The 21,754-nt window shown below is 34.7% G+C and overlaps 2 protein-coding genes across 2 annotated transcripts in view; both read left to right on the plus strand.

The window, feature by feature from the left end:
* The first annotated feature begins 249 nt into the window (after window positions 1–249).
* LOC127797979 (uncharacterized) overlaps window positions 250–21,754 on the plus strand; it is a 61,832-nt gene continuing 40,327 nt past the window's right edge. Inside the window, exons 1-5 of the mRNA XM_052331232.1 lie at window positions 250–384; window positions 2,917–3,002; window positions 3,413–3,448; window positions 4,670–4,705; window positions 6,044–6,615. Coding sequence (XP_052187192.1) covers window positions 2,939–3,002; window positions 3,413–3,448; window positions 4,670–4,705; window positions 6,044–6,615 — 708 coding nt within the window. The 5' untranslated portion in view covers window positions 250–384; window positions 2,917–2,938. The remainder of the gene's footprint in view (window positions 385–2,916; window positions 3,003–3,412; window positions 3,449–4,669; window positions 4,706–6,043; window positions 6,616–21,754) is intronic.
* The window catches only part of LOC127797980 (uncharacterized), a 78,197-nt gene continuing 71,217 nt past the window's right edge, over window positions 14,775–21,754 (plus strand). The window contains exon 1 of the mRNA XM_052331237.1: window positions 14,775–14,846. The gene's annotated coding sequence lies outside the window, so the exon portion shown is untranslated. The remainder of the gene's footprint in view (window positions 14,847–21,754) is intronic.

Consider the following 21,754-nt stretch of genomic DNA (forward strand, 5'->3'; position numbering starts at 1 on the left):
TATAATTTTAAGAGTGTGATTAAAAAAAATTATAAAAATATAAAAATAAATAAAAAAATATATTTAACCAAAATTCATACTAAAGTTGGTTCATTTTTAGTATGAACCAACCCACCGACCGCCCCCTATCGCGTCCTCTCTCTCTCTCTCTCTCTCTCTTCTACCTACCCCTTTTTCCATCGGTTTGGTTCATTTTTAGTCTCTTCTATTTCCCTGGCCCTTCTCTCTCTCTCTCTGTCTCTCCGTTTATATATGCACACAGAGGCACACACATCAATCTAGTTCTTTGCTTGCTGGTTACTGCTCTCTGTAAACTACATCAACATAGATCTTTGCCTGTTCATTCAAGAAGAGTTGTGGCATTTCCTCCATCTCCTACAATTGGTAAGATATCACCCCATGTTCTTCCTGAGAAAACCCAACTGTTTGTGCGTCTCAAACAAAATGAATATATATGATATGAAGATCTTTTTTCTGGGTTCTTAATTTTGTGTAAACTTTAACCATGATCTATTGATCTACAGCTGGGTGATAGAAATTGTATGTTGATCGATTGAGACGTTCTGACAAATATTTTTCTTTTAATTTTATTTTTCATTTTTCCCAAAGACTTGCTGGATTGACTTTTCTCTGTGGTTCATTCTTGTATTATCATCTGAGTCCTCCTTTTATTCCATTTCTTCGATGGAAGAATGGTGCAGATGATGTACTCTCCAACTGGTAAGATATTTCCACAAGCTTTTTTCCCCAGAAAATAGAGACATTTTCCTGGAGCTTTTCCAGAAAATGAAAATATCTTCTGGGTTCATGAAACTGAAACTCTTCTCTCTTCTTTTGCTCTTGAATATCCCAAAACCTGTAGCTTCTTACATGTCAATATACTGAATAGAAATCATATAAGTGTTAGCTTTGCCTGAAAGATTGATAAATGAACAGAAATCATGAAAAAAAAAAAAAAAAAACCGAGTACTTTCTTCTTTTTTCTAATTTCCATGTTCAGCTGATTTGTCCATTTTAAACATTCTGGCTGAAATCAGACAGAGAAACGGGGAAATAAATCGAATTCTGATCTTTCTGTTCTGAATTGGGGCTTAAGGAGATCATTATTGATTCTTTTTTGGGTGGATGAATGACAAAGTAAAATGGGAAAGGGTTAGTATCTTGTGTTCTTTATGAACTTGTTTTTTCTGGCAAGTATCTGTACCTCTTAGATTTGATCACAATGGGAGCTTAAACAGTAGTTAACATTATTGATTTTCCTGGCAAGTTCTTCTTTGACATTTCTTTTCATCACTTTGTGGAAAATCAACTTTAATCACAATGGGAGTTAATTTAATATTTATATTTTTAGATATAAGATAATAAAATACATATTATATATTTGAGCAAAATTTATACTAGATTATACTTTTATTTTTCCACCAGTGGGTTGACTTGTATTGACCTGGCCCTCCCGCGCCGCCCCCGCCCGCCCCCCACCGCTTCCTCTCTCTCTCTCTCTCTTCTATCTACTCTTTTTCCACTGGTTGGTTCATTTACTCTCTTCTATTGACCTGGCCCTTCTCTCTCTCTGTCACTCTATATATATGCACACAGCGCGCACACATCAATCTAGTTCTTTGCTTGCTGGTTACTGCTCTCTGTAAACTACATCAACATAGATCTTTGCTTGTTGATTGAAGAAGAGTTGTGGCATTTCCTCCAACTCCTACAATTGGTAAGATATCACCCCCATCTTCTTCCTGAGAAAACCCAACTGTTTGTGCGTCTCAAACAAAATGAATATATATGATATGAAGATCTTTTTCTGGTTTCTTAATTTTGTGCAAACTTTGAACATGATCTATTTTCTAACCTAATGATGTGAGTTGAGTTGATGCGCTTTGTCACATAAGTAGATTTTGACATCCGTAAAGTGTACAATTTTCTCTTTAGGAAAAATTTTCTTGTGAAGTAATTTGGCCTCATACAATTTTGTAAGATATTCCAAATATCATTTGTTGTTTTATTTCTTTCTATGCTAGACAATATATCATCTGCTAGTGCTAGATAAAGATTTACAATAGCTTTCCTATCCATCTCATTTCACTTATCGTTATTTATGAAGTCTCTCGACCTATCACTTATGGCCGCTAATCAATTATCTTTAGGATAGCCTTTTTCTTTAACTTCCACAATGGGAAATTTCTCTTATTGAACTTTTCAATCTCAAATTTTGCCGTCATTGCTTCTATCACGAACTGTTTTGAGAACAAAATTAGCTCACATTATTTCATGTAAAAAATAATTGTATTTGTGAATAGTATCCCAGGATACGTGAATAGTATCCAGTACCTTCAAAAGAGTGATCAATAATCTAACTTATTTTATGATAAGTTAATACATAAACACCTCAATGTAGTTTCTGATACTATTTATTGAGAAATAACACCGAATTAGAGTAGGGTCGCAATTGATAATTTGAGAAAAATAATAATAATGTAAAAAATTAGACAGATTTTACGTGAAAAATTCTCAAATAAATTAGGGTAAAAACTATGAATAAGAATAGAAGAATTCACTATATAAATAATAAGAATTACAAATTTTCATCTAAATCACAAGAAAATGACAACAATAATCTCTCTTGAAAATAAGAAAAAATTCTGAATAATTCTTTCTAATTGTCTATTTTTTTCTTTAATAATAAGATACTGGGATACTTAACAAATGAAGTGAGTGGCGCTGCGTGGACAAACTCATTCAAAGCTGTCCAAGTGCACATCTTCTCGTTTCAATTTCGCTGCCTCCAATTCTTCTCTCCAGAACAATCTTTATGACATTATATGCATGCAGTCGCAATTTTTAATATTTGGGCACAATACTTTTGACATTTCGTTTCATCAATTTGTGGAAAATCAACTTAATCTGTTGCAGGGACGACAAGGTGGTATCAACGATGTTGGATATTTTGGTTGCAGTGATTGCAGGAGCTTTTACTCTGTGTGCAGCTATTATACAAGGTCCGTCCAAGACACGTAAACCTGTATTAGCTAAACTTAAACGTCTTGGAGCTAGTTTTGGTTCTATAATGGTCATCTTTTAACTTAAATCTAATAAAAATTTGAATATTAGCTACTCAAAGTGTACTTTTATGTGTGAACATGGCATACATACATTCATGTCATTTTCTTGCAAAATCTAGGGTTTATCTTGCTTGAAGTCATAAGAATGTGAGATTCATACTGAAGAACAGAATGGGTTTATTAGATTCTTGAAATCAGGGTTAGAAAATTCTCTCACATAGCTGAATGATGGAACATTCTTAAAGAGTATATAATTTAATTGTACTATAAATATTATGGTCCATTTTGCTTGATTTTTAGATACTTGAATAAGAATGTGATTGTTCCTTTTCTTGTCATTTTTGTAGGAACATTTACCTACCATAGCAACAAGAAGAGTAATGGTGAGTTTGATATATTAACGGGTTTATAGTTCTTTTCTTTGTTGTGACTTATTAGTAGAAACAATCAATCTTTTTTGCTTTCTCCTAAGTTCAATCAACTCTTTTTAATGTAGGATAAGTAATTTATTATAAAAAAATTAATTTTTTGTGATGATTTTAAAAATCGTTGCAAAACATGGTATTCTACAACGGTTTACAAACTGCCTCAGAATACGTTTTTTGAGTGAGATTTTTTAATATTTTGCGACATTTTTTAAAAATCATTGCAAAATTCATTAAAAATTTTAATTTTGTGGCAATTTTTTGAAAATCATCCCTAAATTCAAAAAATAATTTAATAATTAAAATTAAATTTTATGATGATTTTTGAGAAATCGTCTCAAAATTTAAATAATAATTTAACATTTGCGGCTATTTTTCAAGATCGCCGCAAAATTCATTAAAAAATTTAATTTTGTGGCGATTTTAAAAAAATTATCGCTAAATTAAGAAAATAATTAAATAATTTTTAAAAAATAAAAATTATTTAATATTTGCAACAATTTTGTAAAATCATTAAAAATTTTAATTTTAAAAAATAAAAATAAATTTAATAAAATTTTAATAATTTTAAAAAATATATAAAATCTTCTTTTTAATTTTTAATCTTTAATTTATTTAATTTAATTCAATTAATTTATGCTTTTTAATTTATATTAAAAAATATAAAATTTAATTATAAAAAATAGTAGTTAGATTAATATATAATTTATATGCACGAATATATAATAAGGAGGCTTTGCAGATCAGATGGTTTCGTGCGCGTATACGTGGAGGTCCTAGGTTTGAAATCGGCCACCCCTCGCGTGTGGTTGTAAAAAATTTAAAATTTTTTGAATTTTAAAATTCAAAATTTTTGAAACTTTTGCTACTATTTCGAAACCATTGCAAAAAATGACTTAGCAGCGATTACTCGAATGGTTGGTAAAAATTGTCGTTAAATACTCCGTGACGGCTGAAACTTTTCCTAGTGGGACAGAGTTCTTCTTAGATGTTGAAGTAATAGAAACAACCCTCTTTTTTGTAGTTTGGCTTTGTGATTTGCTTTATATTGTATTAGATGTTGTTAGGCTATCTCTAACAATGTTCTCTATCTCAATTTTTTATTATATTCTCTATCTTAATTTTTAGATACTTGAATAAGAATATGATTGTTCCTTTTCTTGTTATTTTTTTTTGTAGGAAAATTGGGTTCCCATGACAACAAGAAAAGCAATGGTGAGTTTGATATATAAATGGGTTATAGTTCTTTTGTTTGTTGTGACTTATTAATAGAAATAGTTAATTTTTTTTTTTAAGTTCAATCAATTCTTTTTATTTTTTTTGGATGACACTCTATAATGGGTGTGCACCGCGGCTCAACTTCTTGATTTCGGTAGAGAAAGTAAATCGTGAGAGCATGTGCACCTAAGGATTCGAACCCGTGCACAACTCATTGGGGGATGACCGACAAGCACTTAAGTTTCATTTTTTAGCCATGTGGCTCGGTCCCGAGGGGATCAATCAACTCTTTTTAATGTATGACAAGATGTTTATTTGCAAGTTTAATGTTAGATCCTAACAAATACAATATTTTCTTTCAACATGCACGGAAGCCAACAAGAAGGATACAAGTAACAATGCATATAACTCGCATTTAATTGATCATTACGAATGCATGTTGTTAAGCGTAGAAAATATTTTTTAGCATCTAGAAATGCCATAAGCTTTTTCCTGTGGTACATGGTTCTTCTTAAACATCGGAAACAACCCTGTTTTTTGTAACGTGGCTTTGTGATTTGCTTTGTTTTGTATTAGATGTTGTTAGGCTATATCCAACAATGTTTTCTATCTCGTTTTTTATTATATTATAAACGATTTACTTCATATTATGATTTTATCTTGAAAATTATATCTGCTCCAACAACACTTCCTATTATCTTTTCTATAAACTCCCTATTTCATTTATTTTTTAATAAAATTTAGTTTTATTTATTTTAAAATATACATAATCAATAATCAAATACATAAAATAATTAAATACACATATATAAAATTAATAATCAAATAAACAAATTAATAATCACGTACACATACACAAAATCAATAATCAAATACATATATACATAAAATCAATAATCAAATACACAAATCAATAACCAAATACACAAATACATAATCACTCATCCAATACAAAAATAAATACAAAAAAATCTCAAAATCACAAATCAGTCTAATCTGTTCCTCGTCGTTGCCGAAGAAGCTGTTGTCGTCGTCACCGCAACCTCCGCTGGTCACCACCGAAGAAGCTGCCGCAGCAGCCTCTGCTGGTTGCCGCCATCGCTATATTTGATCTTTGCAACTCGTCTGCCTTTGCTAGTGAATTTTGCCTTTGCTTTCGCCTTTGCCTGGAACTCATCTTCTTCGACTGTCCCCTCCCACCTCAGCTGCCCAAAAAAAGTTCTATTTGGGTCTCCTCTCAAATTATTTGAGTTGGGTCTAACTTTCATAGCAGACCCAAAATAAAAAATCAAGATATATGTAATATTTCTTTCTTTTTTTTTTTTTTTTGGGCAGATGGTGCTATGAAACAATTAGCGTCACTCAAGGAGGAGGCTGAAAATCTGACGCAAGAAGGGAAGAGGATTCGGACGGAACAGCATCAAGTAGTCAACTCTTATAGAAGCCATGTTACAGCACTCATGCTACTTAGCCTATTTTATGGCGTTGCCTCTATCTATCTCCAACTAAGTTACACCGATGAGGTTAAGATGACAATTCTCTTCTTCTTGGCCTTCGCGGTTGCCTTTAGGACGGCATTGACGAAGATCAAGAAAATATCTCAGTCGACTGGGGACCTCAGGAAAAGGCTGAAAAATTTGCAGGACCGAGTCACAGCTTTTCAAAACCGCAAGCCTCACAAGGGGGGAAAGAAACTGCCTCTTTGGCAAATTGAGGGGCTGGGGGAAGCCATGGCTAAGGCCACGGAGCTATTTAAATCAAAAGATGAGCAGGCCAACGAATCATCGGTGCTTCTCCCTCTAGCAGCTTGTGCAGTTGCACGTGGGCGCTGTATCCCTGGTCTTTCCCTCTCGCAGCTTGTGCAGTTGCTTGTTTTCATCTGGTTGCTCGCCTCTACACATCCCACTGTAAGAGCTACATCTATAAATGTATATATACACACACATATATATATATGCCAATATATTCTCTTGTCTGTCTTTCTCATGGCCATGAGTTCATGAATTGTCACAGCTGCTGCTTTCAACCATTCTGCAAGGCTGTCTATTAATGCTAATCCACAGCGGAAAGGACTGGGAGTCTGGGATCAAGGGCGCTGCCCTGAGGAGGTGAACCATGAACTATGAAGCAATCAAGTCCCTGGACACAGTTTTCAGGCTTAGTTTGGGTAGGTTTTTTGTTTTTTTAGAGTTTTTAAGTTGACAGTGTTTAAACTGATTATAATATTTAAATTAGATAATATTTAAACTAATAATATATTTGAATAAATTTACTTTTAATCTATTAGTTAATAGTTATGTATTTGATTCAAAAGAATTAATAATTTATTACAATTTGATAAAAAGACGAAAATAGATATATTATTAAATAATGTAAAATTTTATTATTAAATATTGATAAATTATATATAATATATTTATTATATATCTTTATTATTGTTATATATAAATATGATAATTATATATATATATATAAAACAGTTCGATCGGCCATGACAGCAACATGGAAAAGAAACACGGACAGAGAAGATGAGGGTAACGGATGACCAGTGATGCAATGGGAGCAACGGTCGATGCAGGCGATGGCAGCTAAGAAGCAATCGGTGGGGGTGATGGCAGTGGACAATGGTAGTGGGTAGAAGAGCTAAAGAACAAGGCGATAAGAGACAGAGGTTGAAGAAGAATGGCATGATTGGAAATTAATAAAAATATAAGAATAAAATGATAAAATACTTGATCAACCCAACTTATAAATAACTAGCGTTTTGCAAAAGCTATCTCCCAATAACATTTGCAAAACGCATAGCTTTTGCGAAATGTTAGTGAGATGTACCCAAATATCTCACTGCTTTTCTTAATAAATTATAAGCCGTTGATACAGCTTATAAACGAATAAATTGCTTTGCCAAACGAGTCCTCAATCTTCACTGTTTGTTTGTTTGTTTTTGTATTGAGTCAAGCTTTTACATAATCTTTTGGATATTTTTCAATAAAAACAAGGAATGCAACACGTGCTATGCACGTGCAAGTTAAGAAATGCAATTGATAGTTAAAATTTAAAATTTGTTTAGGCAATATTTATATGAAGATGAATTTGGATACAGTGGTATAATTGATTTGATGTTAAATATTATATATTAGTATGAGTTTAAATCTTATTCTCACCATAAATCTTTGTTTTCTGAATGAAATAGTCAAAAGAGTACTATTAAAATATTTTAGATTAAAAAAAGATTTAATTTCTTTAAAGATTCAAAAAGGGGTCTATTCTTTGCCCGCATTTTATATCATATCATTGCCATGCACTAAAAGTCGTCTCTTCAAACTATATATATTCATTTTCCCTTTTCATTTTGGTATTGTAAGTTAATTTATCGTTTTTGCACTACATTTTCCTTCACATAAAACAGAAATTTGCATTTGCATCTGGTCCTAAATGACTAAAAATTATAACATTAGTCGATAAAGGTTGCAAATGCAATTAAATCGAATTGAGTCAAGTTTAGCTCAAGCGCTTGTTGGCAAGCGACAATAGCAACTAGCAATATTTGGCATTGAATATAGATTATCGAAAAAGGTGAATGGTTGCAAGCAGATGTAGACGTAAACAGTTGTAGACAACGAAGAAAGGGAATGATTGCAGGTATCGTTTCGATTAGAAAAGGTGAATGGTCATAGGCGATCACTATCACTAAAAAAGGTAAATTATTGCAGGCATAAAATAACATGTTGTCGTTAGAGAAGATGGATGGTTGCAATCGTCACTCGCTTATCCTTTCTACCCTAATTCATCGTCAAGAACCACTGACGAGTTCCTAATATTTTTCCGATAAATTCTTTTTCTACAATTATTTCTTTTTTATACACATGCACGCGTGCGCAAACACACACATATATCTATATAATAAAGCAAGAAGGTTTTTGAAATTGAGAGACAAATGTGAGGGGGACATTTTTGGATGGTTGAGATCAATAAATGGTTAAGATTAATGGCTCAGATCAATTCTTTTTCCCCCCAAAACCATCCCATCCTCCCTCACCTCACGCACACACTCTGCCCAACCCGCTAACACACGCACACACTGTCTCTCTCTCTCTCTCTCCCTCTCTCTCTTCTCTCTCTCTCCCTCTCTCTTTCTCTCACAGTCACCCACTCACGCCATCGTCGCCGCCCCCCCTGTTGCGCCCAACCGGCAGCCGCTCAATCGCCGTCGTCCCCCATCGGCCATACTGCCTCTCCCAACTTGAGATCTAGGTTTGCTGTGAAGCTTACTTGCAGCAATGGATGACGAAGACATTCAGTCGGCGAAGGAGGAGGAAGCAGAGGAGGAAGCCGAGTAGGCCGTCGACAATGGCGAAGGTGAAGCGGTAGCAAGCAAGAGAAGAACGGCAGCGAGAAATCACGGCCGTCGGTGGCGCTCGATGGCGATCGACGGGTGAGTTACAGGAAGAAGACCGAGCCTGACGAAAAGGACCGCTGGAAGCTCAATGTGTGTGTAGCTTCAGTGTGTGTATATATTTTATGTATATAGATTTTATGTATGTATTGATTTGTCTCACTGTGTGTATATGCCTGAAGTTAACTGTGTGTGTGGCTCATTGTGTGTATGTATATATTACTATGTGTGTATGCCTGAAGCTCAGTGTGTGTGTATTACTTACTGTGTACATTTCTTCGCTTGATGCGTGTGTGTGTATTACTCACTGTGTACATTTCTTCGTTTGATGCTCACTGTGTGTGTGTATTACTCACTGTGCATGTAATATATGATTCAATTTGATTATGTATGAATTATTTCAGGAATTGATTGGTTCAATTTGGTATATATTGATAGTTCAAATAATATACATTTTTGTAGTCCCTGATTCAATTTTATTCACAATATATTATAAATTAAAATTAATTAGTATATATTTCTGTAGTTCTTGAAAACTATTAATTAAATGTAGCACATAAATTATTAATCAAATTTGAGAAATCATACTTTTAAATACACCATAGTTCAAATTTATATGTAAGGAGAATGACATTGATATACATGCTGATGCACTTAATTCTAAATTTTGTTTTTCACCTTTATTTCATATAATATAGCTTTAGTTTTAATTAAATTTATATTATAATACTCTTAATTCTAAATAACTAAAAACAATCTCTTCATAAAATAAAAAAAATACAAAAATAATCCTCATAATTTATGTAGGATGATTTCTCTATTTTTTGATTTCAAATTTAAAATTATACTAAAAATAAAATTATTATTATTATTATCATCATCATCATACCTTAAAAACTTCAAGCACAATTTGCCCGGAAGCTCACTTAACCCAATATCAATAATAAATCAAATTGCAAAACTTCAATCTAAATGCTAATTTCACATTATTGTGTAACTAAATTGAGAGTACATGACATTAGTGATACTTAATGTTGTTATTCGCGATAAGCGTGACCTTAATACTATTTACATTCATGAGGTAAGCATAAAAGTCACTTGAACATTGTATATACACTAGCGTATACTTGTGTCTGCGTGTGTGTGTGTGTGCGTTCGCGACTATGAAGGGGGGAAGTGGCCATCAACGATGCCCGAGGGGGGCAGCTATCAACGACAGCGGGCGAGGGAGAGGGTGGCGAGCGCCATGGCCGCTAAGGAGGGAGGGAGAGAGGGGAATCCAGGTTCCCTGAACCCCAAAATTCAGGGAACTTGGGTTTCCTGACTCCCGAGGTTTGAGGAACTCGGGATTCAGGGAACCTCGGTTCCTCGAACCCTGAAAGTCAAGGAACCTGGGTTCCCCGAACCCAGCGTCCGCCATGGGCGGTCACCAATGCCCCCCCCAGCCGGGCGTTGATAGCCGCCAACAACCCCCCCCAGCCATCAACGTTCCCCGAACCCAGCGATCGTCATGGGCGGCCGCCAACGCCTCCCTTCCGCCTGTTGACCGCCTCCCCCTATTGTTAATATTATTTACACCGTGTCTTTTATTTAAATACACGTGCCTCTATTCTAAAGATACATCTATTCCGTGCCTTTACATAATGCATTTTAATTTTAATATTATTTACACCATGTCTTTAAGCATGTTTATATTCATTTTTTTATAATTTCGTGTTGAAAAACTATACACATTGTCTTCATATACGTGATATAAGTGAGTTTAGACTTTCAGTTTAGTATGTGTCCAAGTTTAGTTTTTGATTATTTCGCGTTCAAATTTAATATTCGATTTTTTTTAGTTGCACCGTGCCTTTAGGCACGGGTTATCCCTAGTATATATATATTACAATAGATATATTAAGTATTTTCATGTATATGTGTACTTGTTATATGTCGACTAGATAGTGTTGGTTTTGGTTTCATGTCGGGTTAACCCAGCATTTTAAAAAGTTTAGATCATTCAACCTAGACAATGAAACATGAGACAATATCCAAATATAGATAAATAATACTAAATATATTCAATTTAATTATATTATTATAATAATTTAAAATTTAATAACTTTATATTAAATAATATATTTAAAAAATTATAAATAAATTTATTAAAATATTTATAAATAAGTTTGTTTACGAGCTATCACAAATTTTGAATCGCATATGTTTTTTTACAAATTTATAATCGAATATATTAGTACTAGGAATAACCCGTGCCTGAAGGCACGGTGCAACTAAAAAAAATCAAACGTTAAATTTGAACGCAAAATAATAAAGTATTGAACTCAGACACGTACTAAATTAAAACTCTAAACTCACCCTATATCACTGTTTGAAGACAATGTATATAATTCTTAAATACGAAATGATCAAATAATAAATATAAACATGCATTAAGTTAACAATCGTTTGATCATTTTTAATGTCGTGACTTTAGTGAAATAAAAAGGGTCAAAATGTGGATACTCTGTCAAAAATTTAACAGAGTATCCTCTGAAAATATGATACAACAAATATATCAATATATCTACAAAACTTATATATTTCATAATCATAATCAAATCATGTCATAAAACACCACATCTCTTTCATTTCCACTTCAAAACTTGATCTACTCAAGTCAAAAGGAAAAATAGCTTCGAAAGAGCAAAAAAGATGAAAATTCAAACATTCCACGCGTCCATAAATCATGCAAAAATCACATCTTCTTAAGTTCACTTCCTACCTCGGTTGGTCTTAGCAGCCTACCTGTCTTTTCTTCTTCTTCACGCTTGATTTGGCAACCTTAAGGCTCCTATGCACAGCACTCAACCTTGCAAGTGCGGCATTTTTCAAATCAAGCCTGCAATAATTATCAGCCATCTGTAATAAATTATATGGTAAAAAAGTGAGGATTCTTCTCGAAGTTAATATAACTAAAATTCCCCAAATGCAAAATTAGAAGAAAAAAAAAATGATGAAAACAAAAGGTAAAATGGTAAGTCTTTGTAAAGAAAGTTAAATCCCAAGTTGCAGTGTAATCCACGAGTGAAAAAAATAAAGGGGGCGAGGGGTCAAACACCAAACATTAACTACACTTCAGCTTAGCACCAGAATTCTATTCTATTTTATTTTTGATGAGAAATTAGAACTAAAAATGCAATTGGATAATTTATCATATTTACATAGTAGATTAAATGCTACTAACATTAAAGCTACTCATAAATAAAGCATTGAAAGATCCATTGGAGACCAGGGTTCTTCTCAAAAGTAAAAGCAAATTGCTGCAGAGAAAATTCTGAGGGAATATTCAAATTGTCTCTTTTTACAGCAAAATAAATTGACAATACATTAGAACAACGCCTGCCAAACTGAAAATAGAATAAAGCAATCTCGCAAAAGTGCTATTCTTTCTCAAATCGCTGCCTGAAAATTGCATAATTTTAGTTTGGCAGCCTAGCAAAAGCAAGAAACGACCCAAAAACAGAGGTTTGAGACCATTTCATCATCAAACGCCCATTTCACCAAAGAAAACCTCAGCCAACTAAACCCAAAACCTTGTTAAGCATTAAAAACAAAAACCCAGAAGCTCAAGGAGCTATATGCTTGCCATCAGAGCTGGAAAACAAAGCAAAATTAGGAATAATCGAAATAGACCCACCAAAGCCGCAGCTCGCGATCATGTATTTACAGCTCGTTTTTGCCCCTATCTTCAACAAACAGATCATATGGACCGATCAAGATGGTCCAAATAAATGATAATCAAAGCAGTGAAATTAATCAACCTATTTACAAAACTTATATATTTCATAATCATAATCAAATCATGTCATATGTACACTAAAATCCAACTATATACTAATTACCACAACACCATTCTTCATACACAAACAACTATATCAATACAATGAATATAAACATGTCATTGTATCAATCCAAATCCGTAGTTGGAAAATGTACAACAATAAAATGGAAAATGATAAAATGCATACGACTTTTATATGCCTTTAGGTACGGGTCAAAGTAATCATGGATATACACATCTAGCTTTATCAGGGGAAAAAGTGATCTTCGTATAAACAGAATCTGACAATGAAAATTGGTGTTCAAGAAATTCAAACTCAAAGCTGAGTTAAATTTCTATGACTTAAAACAACAGAAGGTAATGAAGATTAAAAATAACACTTATATTTTGTCGGCTTCCCAGTTGTTCTGCGACATTTTGTTCAATCCAATGGTTTCTTCCACTTCCACTCCATCAACCTAATACAACCTAATATTTGCATCTTTAAGTATTAGTGGGAAAGAATACAGAGATTGAGGCGAGAAATAGTGGGAAAGATCGGCGATTTGACAGTCACTCTCCGATTCACCGATTTGTTTTATGATTCCGAACCGAAAGCAACGGAGATTTGACAGAACGAAAAGCAACGGCTGATCTGTTTTTCGATTTGGAAACCAGTTCTTACGAACAGAAACCGCAATCAAACAAAACAAATCGGTTGGACAACTTATAAGATATCTTATCGAAAGGGGCTGTTGAGTTTGAGAACTGAAACATCGACTCTCAGACGAAGCCGATCGATTTGAGAAGACAGATCGGCATCTACAAAGAGGGGCAACAGCCTCTGCAAATCCCCAGCTCTCTGAACAGAAACCGCTACATATACATAGATACATATACACACACAGAACACACACACACACAACGCGGCCGTTGCACACACCCATACACACACACAACACACACATACATATACACAGATACATATACACAACAAAAATCACAAGATATCTTACCAAAATGGGCTGTTGAGTTTGAGAACTGAGGGGGGGTTGGTGACGGCTAGCAGGGGGGAGGGGCGGGCGTTGGCTGCCGCTGCCCATGACGACCGATGGGTTCGGGGAACGTTGATGGCTGAGAGGGGGTTGGTGGCGGCCATCAGCGGTCGACCGACCGGGGGGGTTGGTGACCGCCCATGGCAGACGTTGGGTTCGGGGATCCTGGGTTTGCAAGAGAGAAAGAGAGAGGGAGAGAGAGAGTGACTGAGGGAGTGGGTGGGTGGATGGGTTGTAAGAGAGTGAAAGATGTCTCTCATATTGGGCGGGAAGTGAAATTAATCCCAACCATTCACTAACACTCAAAACTCATCTAAACCACTAAAAAAATGTCTCCCTCACATTCGTCTATAGATTTCAAAAACCATCCTCCCTTATTATATAGATTTATGAATATCCAATTGAATATATTCATGAGATTTAACGAGTCAAATTTTACTGAAGTCAATCTCAGTTCAATTACAAATCGAGTTTCAAAATTAAGTTCAATTTCATATTATTTATCATAATAAATGAATTTAAACGAGTTGAATTAAACAGTGAACATTGCTCTACTTATTTGCAACTCTATTGGTCAATATTACGTAATAAGATAAAGACTCGATATGAAGCCTAGATAATGAAGCCTAGATAAAATATCTTGTAAGATTCACTCGGTGTCGAAGTCAATCTTACGCTCAGATAAGCAAATGGGCACTAAATAAATGGTTGAGACTGTCATTAGAATAGTAAAAAACGGACGCAGACACAGTCCACCATACAAACAAAGACTTGCTGTGACTTGACCTTTCTCCGTGGTTCTTTTTTGCAGTATCCTCTGAGTGCACCTTTGTTTCCATTTCTTCGATGGAAGAATGGTGCAGATGATGTACTACTCTCCAACTGGTAAGATATCAACCCTTTTCCATAAGCTTTTTTTTCCCAGAAAATGAAAATATCTTCTGGGTTCATGAAACTGAAACTCTTCTCTCCTTTTGCTCTTGACATGTATGAACATGTCAATATACTGAATAGAAATCATATAGGTGTTAGTGATAAATGAACAGAAATCATGAAAAAAAGATCCAAGTAATTTCTACTTTTTCTAATTTCCATGTTCAGCTGATTTGCCCATTTTGAACATTCTGGCTGAAATCAGACAGACAAAGCGGTAAATAAATTGAATTCTGATCTTTCTGTTTTGAATTGGGCTTAAGGAAATCATTATTGATTCTTTTTTGGATGGATGAATGACAAAGTAAAATGGGAAAGGGACGGTATCTTGTGTTCTTATGAACTTGGTTTTTCTGGCAAGTATCTGTAACTCTTAGATTTGATCACTATGGGAGCTTAAACTGTAGTTAACATTATTGATTATCCTGGCAAGTTCTTCTTTGACATTTCGTTTCATCAGTTTGTGGAAAATCAACTTAATCTGTCGCAGGGTGAAAGAAGTTGCCTTCAAGAAACAAGATTTGGGCTCGAGGCCAACAACAGGACGGCAAGATGGATCCGACGATTGTGATTGCACTAATTCAGGCTATTAGTCTTCTGAGTTCAACTGTTATACAAAGTCAGTCCAAGACACTTAAACCCGTATTCGCTAAACTTAAACGTCCTGGAGCTAGTTTTGGTTCTGTAATGGTCATCTTTTAACTTAAATCTAATAAAAATTTGAATATTAGCTACTCAAAGTGTACTTTTATGTGTGAACATGCCATACATTCATGTCATTTTCTTGCAAAATCTAGGGTTTATCTTGCTTGAAGTCATAAGGATGTGAGATTCATACTGAAGAACAGAATGGGTTTATAGATTCTTGAAATCAGGGCTAGAAAATTCCCTCACATAGCTGAATGGTGGAACATTCTTAAAGAGTATATAATTTAATTGTACTATAAACATTATGTTCCATTTCTTAGATACTTGAATAAGAATATGATTGTTCCTTTTCTTGTTATTTTTGTAGGAATATTTGCCTCCCATGGCAACAAGAAAAGTGATGGTGAGTTTGATACATTAATGGGTGATAGGATGTTCATTTGCAAGCTTAATGTTAGATCCTAACAAATACAATATTTTCTTTCAACGGGCATAGAAGCCAACAGCCTAGATACAGGTGACAATGCATATAACTGGCTGTTAATTGATCATTATGAATGAATGTTGTTAAGCTCCGGTAATATTTTCCAGCATTTAGAAGCGCGATGAGCTTTAACCTGTGGCAGAGAGTTATTCTTAGACACTGGGAATAACCCCCATTTTTGTAGTGTGGCTTTGTGATTTGCTTTGTTTTGCATAAGATGTTCTTAGATGCTTCAAAACTACAATGACTACTCATGTTCTTTGCAGTTTCAACCTCACTTTCCAACGAATTGACAAAAACTGAGGCAGCTGAATCACTCGAGTGGTGCATCAATCGATTGGATACTCAACAAGCATCGGTGAAGAGAAGGATCAACAGCATATGCGAAGAGGCACACGAGCTTTGGAAAGATGCAAATGAAGCAACCGCCACATATGGAAACAATGTTCAGACACTAATGCTGTTCCATGGCCTTGCCTCCATCAGTCCATCTTTCTCCAATTGTTCTATCCCTATGTGGCGGCAAAAGTCTCTGTTTTGGTGGCACTTTCATTCTTCTCTGGAAACGTGGTTGCCTTCACAGTGACTTCAAGAAAATCCGAGAGGATTTCTCAGTGTACTAAGACTCTCCATTGGAAGGAGATAGAGTTGCAGAATGAAGTCACTTCTCTTCGAGCTAAGATCGAGATGATCACTTTTTTGCACGAACTCAAAACCTCGAACTCTAGTGGGACTTACGGACAAGTTTATAGGTTGAATTCGCTGAGCGGGCACGTTGCTGACTTCCAGAAAACCATTTCTCAGGCTCTTGAGATGTCTTGCTCAATCAGCAGCAATCAGATGAAGTCAGTTTCCCAGATTGCAGTTGGAGCCATTGTATATGGTCTAAGCTTCCCTATAATTGCATACTACTTGCTCTACAGTAAGCAATTTTACATTTGTCTGTTTCCTTCTTTTCTCTTAATTCATATTTTGTTTTTGGGCTTGAATATGGTAAGAATTTTCATGAAGAATCAATGCGAAAATCATTTCATAACCATGCTTTGCTGCTCATTGCAGGGCTCCATTAGGCAATGACCATTTCGGCTTACGGGATGAACAGCTGAACACTATACAGACAGGTCCAGTTTTGCATCATTTGAAGTCCTTGCCTGTAATGTCAACTAGAGTGAACAATATTTCATAGCTTGTGAAACTCGTTACTTGGTGTATTCCAGTCATTTGATTTCAAGTTTCTATATGTAAATGAATGCCCTTTAATGTCACAATGAATATCTTTAAATGTGTATATCAAATCATCTAAAGGTAACAATTCTGCACACGCATAGAGTAGGGATTCTTTGTTTTTGCTTTAAAGCAATTCAACTTCATCCTTTAGAAAAATAACTGTATTTTAAAAGCAAAGGTGTTTGAAATCTAATTGGCAAACACTGACATGTTACTAAGTAGGGTTGTTAATAGATCATTTGACCTGATGATCAATTCAAACTCGATAAGAAATTAGTGAGTTTGGATTAACCCTTATAACATATTTGGATCATTATTAGATTGAGTTGAGAAGAGTTTTTTGAGTTTGTCTTAATAACATGTTTTCAACATTGGGAATCAGTCGACCCTGATTCGTTTGTTCACACTGAGAAAGTAAACACAATTTCAAGGAAAAAGAAAGTAAAATAAAGTACGCAAGGAAGTTTTTTTATGTGGTTCGGTTTGAACGATATCTAGTCCATAACTATCCCTTTAGTTATTTCAACAAAGTAACAGTATATTATTGTTCTTTCTTGCATATAATGGTTTTTGACCCTTATTTATAGTATAGAGTGTTTACAATTTGAATAAAATTCAAAATGGAAGGATAATATCATGAAGATAATATTTCCTTATTAGCTTCACCAAATCAGGAATGGATTTCGCATTTGCAGGGATCCGATTTGCCTTAGATTAGGAAGGTTGACTTCTTCTCTAATCGTTTCCAATAAATTCGCTATCTCTTCATGATGCGAATTGAATAACCTGACGGTGTGTCTCGCAGCTCGAGGCATTCCACGATCTAGTCCCAGTCGAAGCAACCTGCAACCTCGCCCTAATGTCCTCAACTCAAAACTTACTAGGCTTCGAAGGATTGGGCTTGATCCACTGGACTCTTTCCAACTCATATAGTGCGGTCTAAAAAATACCTGTAACACATGTTAACCTGAAAAATCTCATAATCGACTCTATAATAATGTAAGTTTAAATGGGTCGACATGAATTTCGAAACCAAAATCGATCTATTATGACCCATTAATTAAAATATTTGTTTATTTTCAAAATACCCTCAACAACTTTTTCAATTTCCATTCTCACTTTCTACTCATATTTATATGCTTTTGTTATTAATATTTTGATTACTTTTCAAATTGTATCATGAATGATGGATGTGCTATTCTTAGTTTATGTCTTGACTATTTTGAATTGTGCAAAAGAATCAAAACGAAATTAGTCACTTAATTAGTAATTTATGAGTTACTTTATTTTATTTTGAATTTTAATATTTTAATTAGTATTTAAATTTAAATAAATACTTAAATAGATTAATGGGTTAACCTAATTTATGCATGTTAACCTTAACATGTTTATATGTTTAGTTAACATATTCAGATTTAGATTGAGAGTTCTTGACTCAATAAATTAACACATTAGATTCCGATTGAGACTTAACAAATGATGATCCATTAATAACCCGAATCAAACTCGACTTTTTGCGACAACCTCTAATACTAAATCTTAGATACCACCCTGTTGAATAGATCAAAATGAACCATCTATCCTTACAGAGTTCTCTGTCAATAAGGAGAGTAAACCTAATGAAACACAACATGCGTAGTTGTTCATACGAGCAGACTTTTCTTTTTCCACAAGTGTGTTGACTTGAGCTCCTTTATTGACTTTGTCTCTTCTATGTACAAGATTCATCAAATGAACATAATGAAGATCCATCGATAAATCTTTTTCTGGGTCATTGTGATAATGCATGATCTGTTGATTTACAGGATTCAGGGTTAGAAGTTGCATATATAAATATATAGATCATAGAATATGGTATTAATAACTGTTCTTGTCTCGTTTGCAGCTGTAACTATAGATAATCAGTGTGAGAAGACTGTGCAATCGCTTCTTAGTATTTTAATAAATGTGATAATTGTTTGATTTATCAAATCTAATAGTATTAGTTTGCTAATGCAAGGTCCATAATTCATTTTTTTTTATTTTTTTTTTTTGGAGTTGATTTTTATTAGACTCGCTTGAGCTTCAATTCTTGACTAGGTTTTCTTAATCTTGAGATGTTCGTGACTATACTTGATTATGAATTTAGTCAGTACTTACCCGACCTACAAAAAGAGGATCGGATTCTATTTGTCATATATTCTCTAATAATTAAGTTAACCATGAATCTCAAAGTAAAATGACGACAATAACGATGTAATCCATTTAATATCTTACTCTTGAAATTTATGTTTTCGTATAGACACACTATAAAGTTGGCGAAAAATCACAATCATGTCATGTGATAATTGGATTCGTGTATGATAACTGATTATGATCTCTCACGTAAATGATTGAATTTAAGACTAGTGGTAGTTGTCAATGAACGGTGACATGAATTGGGGTTTATACCTAGACTTGGACCCAATCTTTCGAGCTGAATCTTTTGTTTGAATTGGGTATACCCCCAAGTTAAATGTTGGGCCTGAACGTGAAAATCCCTTAACCTTGACCTAAGTATGAGACGTCACTAACCACGTGTTGTTCTTAGGGCCCTCCTCGGAGAGGGCATTTTGGTAATTTCGGTTAAAATCAGGATGCCCTGTGTTCAAGCTTTCATGCCATATTGCATGGCGTTGCCTCAATCCATCTCGCACTAATTAAACTACCCCCATGTTAGCTCCTGGGTCTCTTTTGTAATGGCAGTTCTCATCTTCTTCGCCTTCGCCTTAGTCGCCACCGCTACCTTCACGACGGCATTTAGGAAGCTCGAGACGACGTCTCAGCCGGCCCAGCACCTCTGGAAGAGGCTGAAAGATTTGCAGCAGCAAGCCGGGGACTTTGGAGACAATTGGGTTTCACCCCTTGCAGTGATGGCTTATGAAGCGGGAGATTAGGGAGAGATTTTGGATTGGATGCATAGCCTGGGTAGGCGAGTTGCAGAGCTGGAAAAAGCCATAACCGAGGCCATGAAGCTATCTAATCTCCATCATCAGTGATCCTCCCTCTCGCAGCTTGTGCATTGCAATGTAGCTTAGACGTCTTTGTGTTGCTAATTCAATCCTGAGTTACAACATATTTACGCATTTAACAAGTTAAATGATATTAGTAATGCAATTCGAGATTTTGTTTAAATCCTCTTTTATGTACATCTATAATCTATAAATGAGGGATAGATTTGTTGGAACTCTAAACCAAAATTGCTTAAAGATTTCGTCAACCCCAAGTTCAACATTCTGGAAGATCCAAAATTCTTTTAATTGAATTAAATTATCTTGAGAATGTAATGCTTTATTTACTTGTCTTTTAGACTTCTCTTGTAATGGCTATACAAGCCAAACATTGTTTTTGCTGAAAATAGAAGAAGTTGAACTGCTCTCCTGTCATATTTTCTTGTTCATACTTCTCAATTTTATCCTAAAGCCTTCAATTGGTATCAGAGCTTTCAAAAAAAAAAAATGGCAACAAGAAATATAGCCACTCCATTTCCACATATCTTCAATAAAGAAGATTATGACTATTGGAGCGGGAGATTTGAAGTTTGGCTGAAAGCATTTGACTTGTGGAATATAGTTGATAAAGGTTTTGTTGAACCTGAGAATGAAGAAGCACTGAGTGATGCTGAAAAGAAAGTTTTGATGGAGTACCGAAAGAAGGATACAAATGCTCTGAATCAAATTAATCTCGCTATAGAAAAAGTGGTGTACGAGAGAATTTGCAAAGCAAAAACATCAAAACAGGCTTGGGAGATTCTGCAAAAGGCTTACAAAGGCGATGAACAAGTCAAAAATGTACGGCTTCAGATTTTGAGATCAGAGTTTGAAAAACTAGAGATGAAAGAAAATGAAAGTGTTGCAGAGTATTTTACAACAGTTAGTTCTATTGTGAATCAAATGGCCTCAAATGGTGAAGTTTTGGATGATCTCAGGATTATTCAAAAGGTTCTTCGTTCTCTTCCAGAAAAATATTTTAGCTTGGTACTGTCATTGAACAGACAAGAGATCTCAAAAGCTTAACTTTGGAAGATTTGCAAGGAGTCCTGAAAGCCCTTGAAGTAAAGATTAACTTGTTGTATCCCCCATTGAAACAACCGGACCAAGCTCTTAAATCTCAAGTTACAACTACAAGAGGTCGTGAATCATCAAATCGAGGCAAAGGTAAAAATTTTAGAGGACGTGGTGATTCAAGTTCTCGTGGACGAGGAAGAAATAATCAGCACAATGATAGTAATCAGAATGACAATAATGAAAAATTTCAACAAAGAGGAAGAGGAGATCGTGGTTATCAAAAAGGCCGAGGACGTGGATATATTGAGTGTAACTATTGTCATAAACCTGGACACAAAGTTGCCGATTGCTGGCACAAACAAGCAGATGACAAGAAAAGTCACTATGTTGAATGTGATTACTGCCACAAGCCTGGACATAAAATTACAGATTGCTGGCATAAACAAGCTAATGACAAGAAATATGAAACAGGTTTC

Source organism: Diospyros lotus, chromosome 3 (genome assembly GCF_014633365.1).
Source record: "Diospyros lotus cultivar Yz01 chromosome 3, ASM1463336v1, whole genome shotgun sequence".
NCBI lineage: Eukaryota > Viridiplantae > Streptophyta > Magnoliopsida > Ericales > Ebenaceae > Diospyros > Diospyros lotus.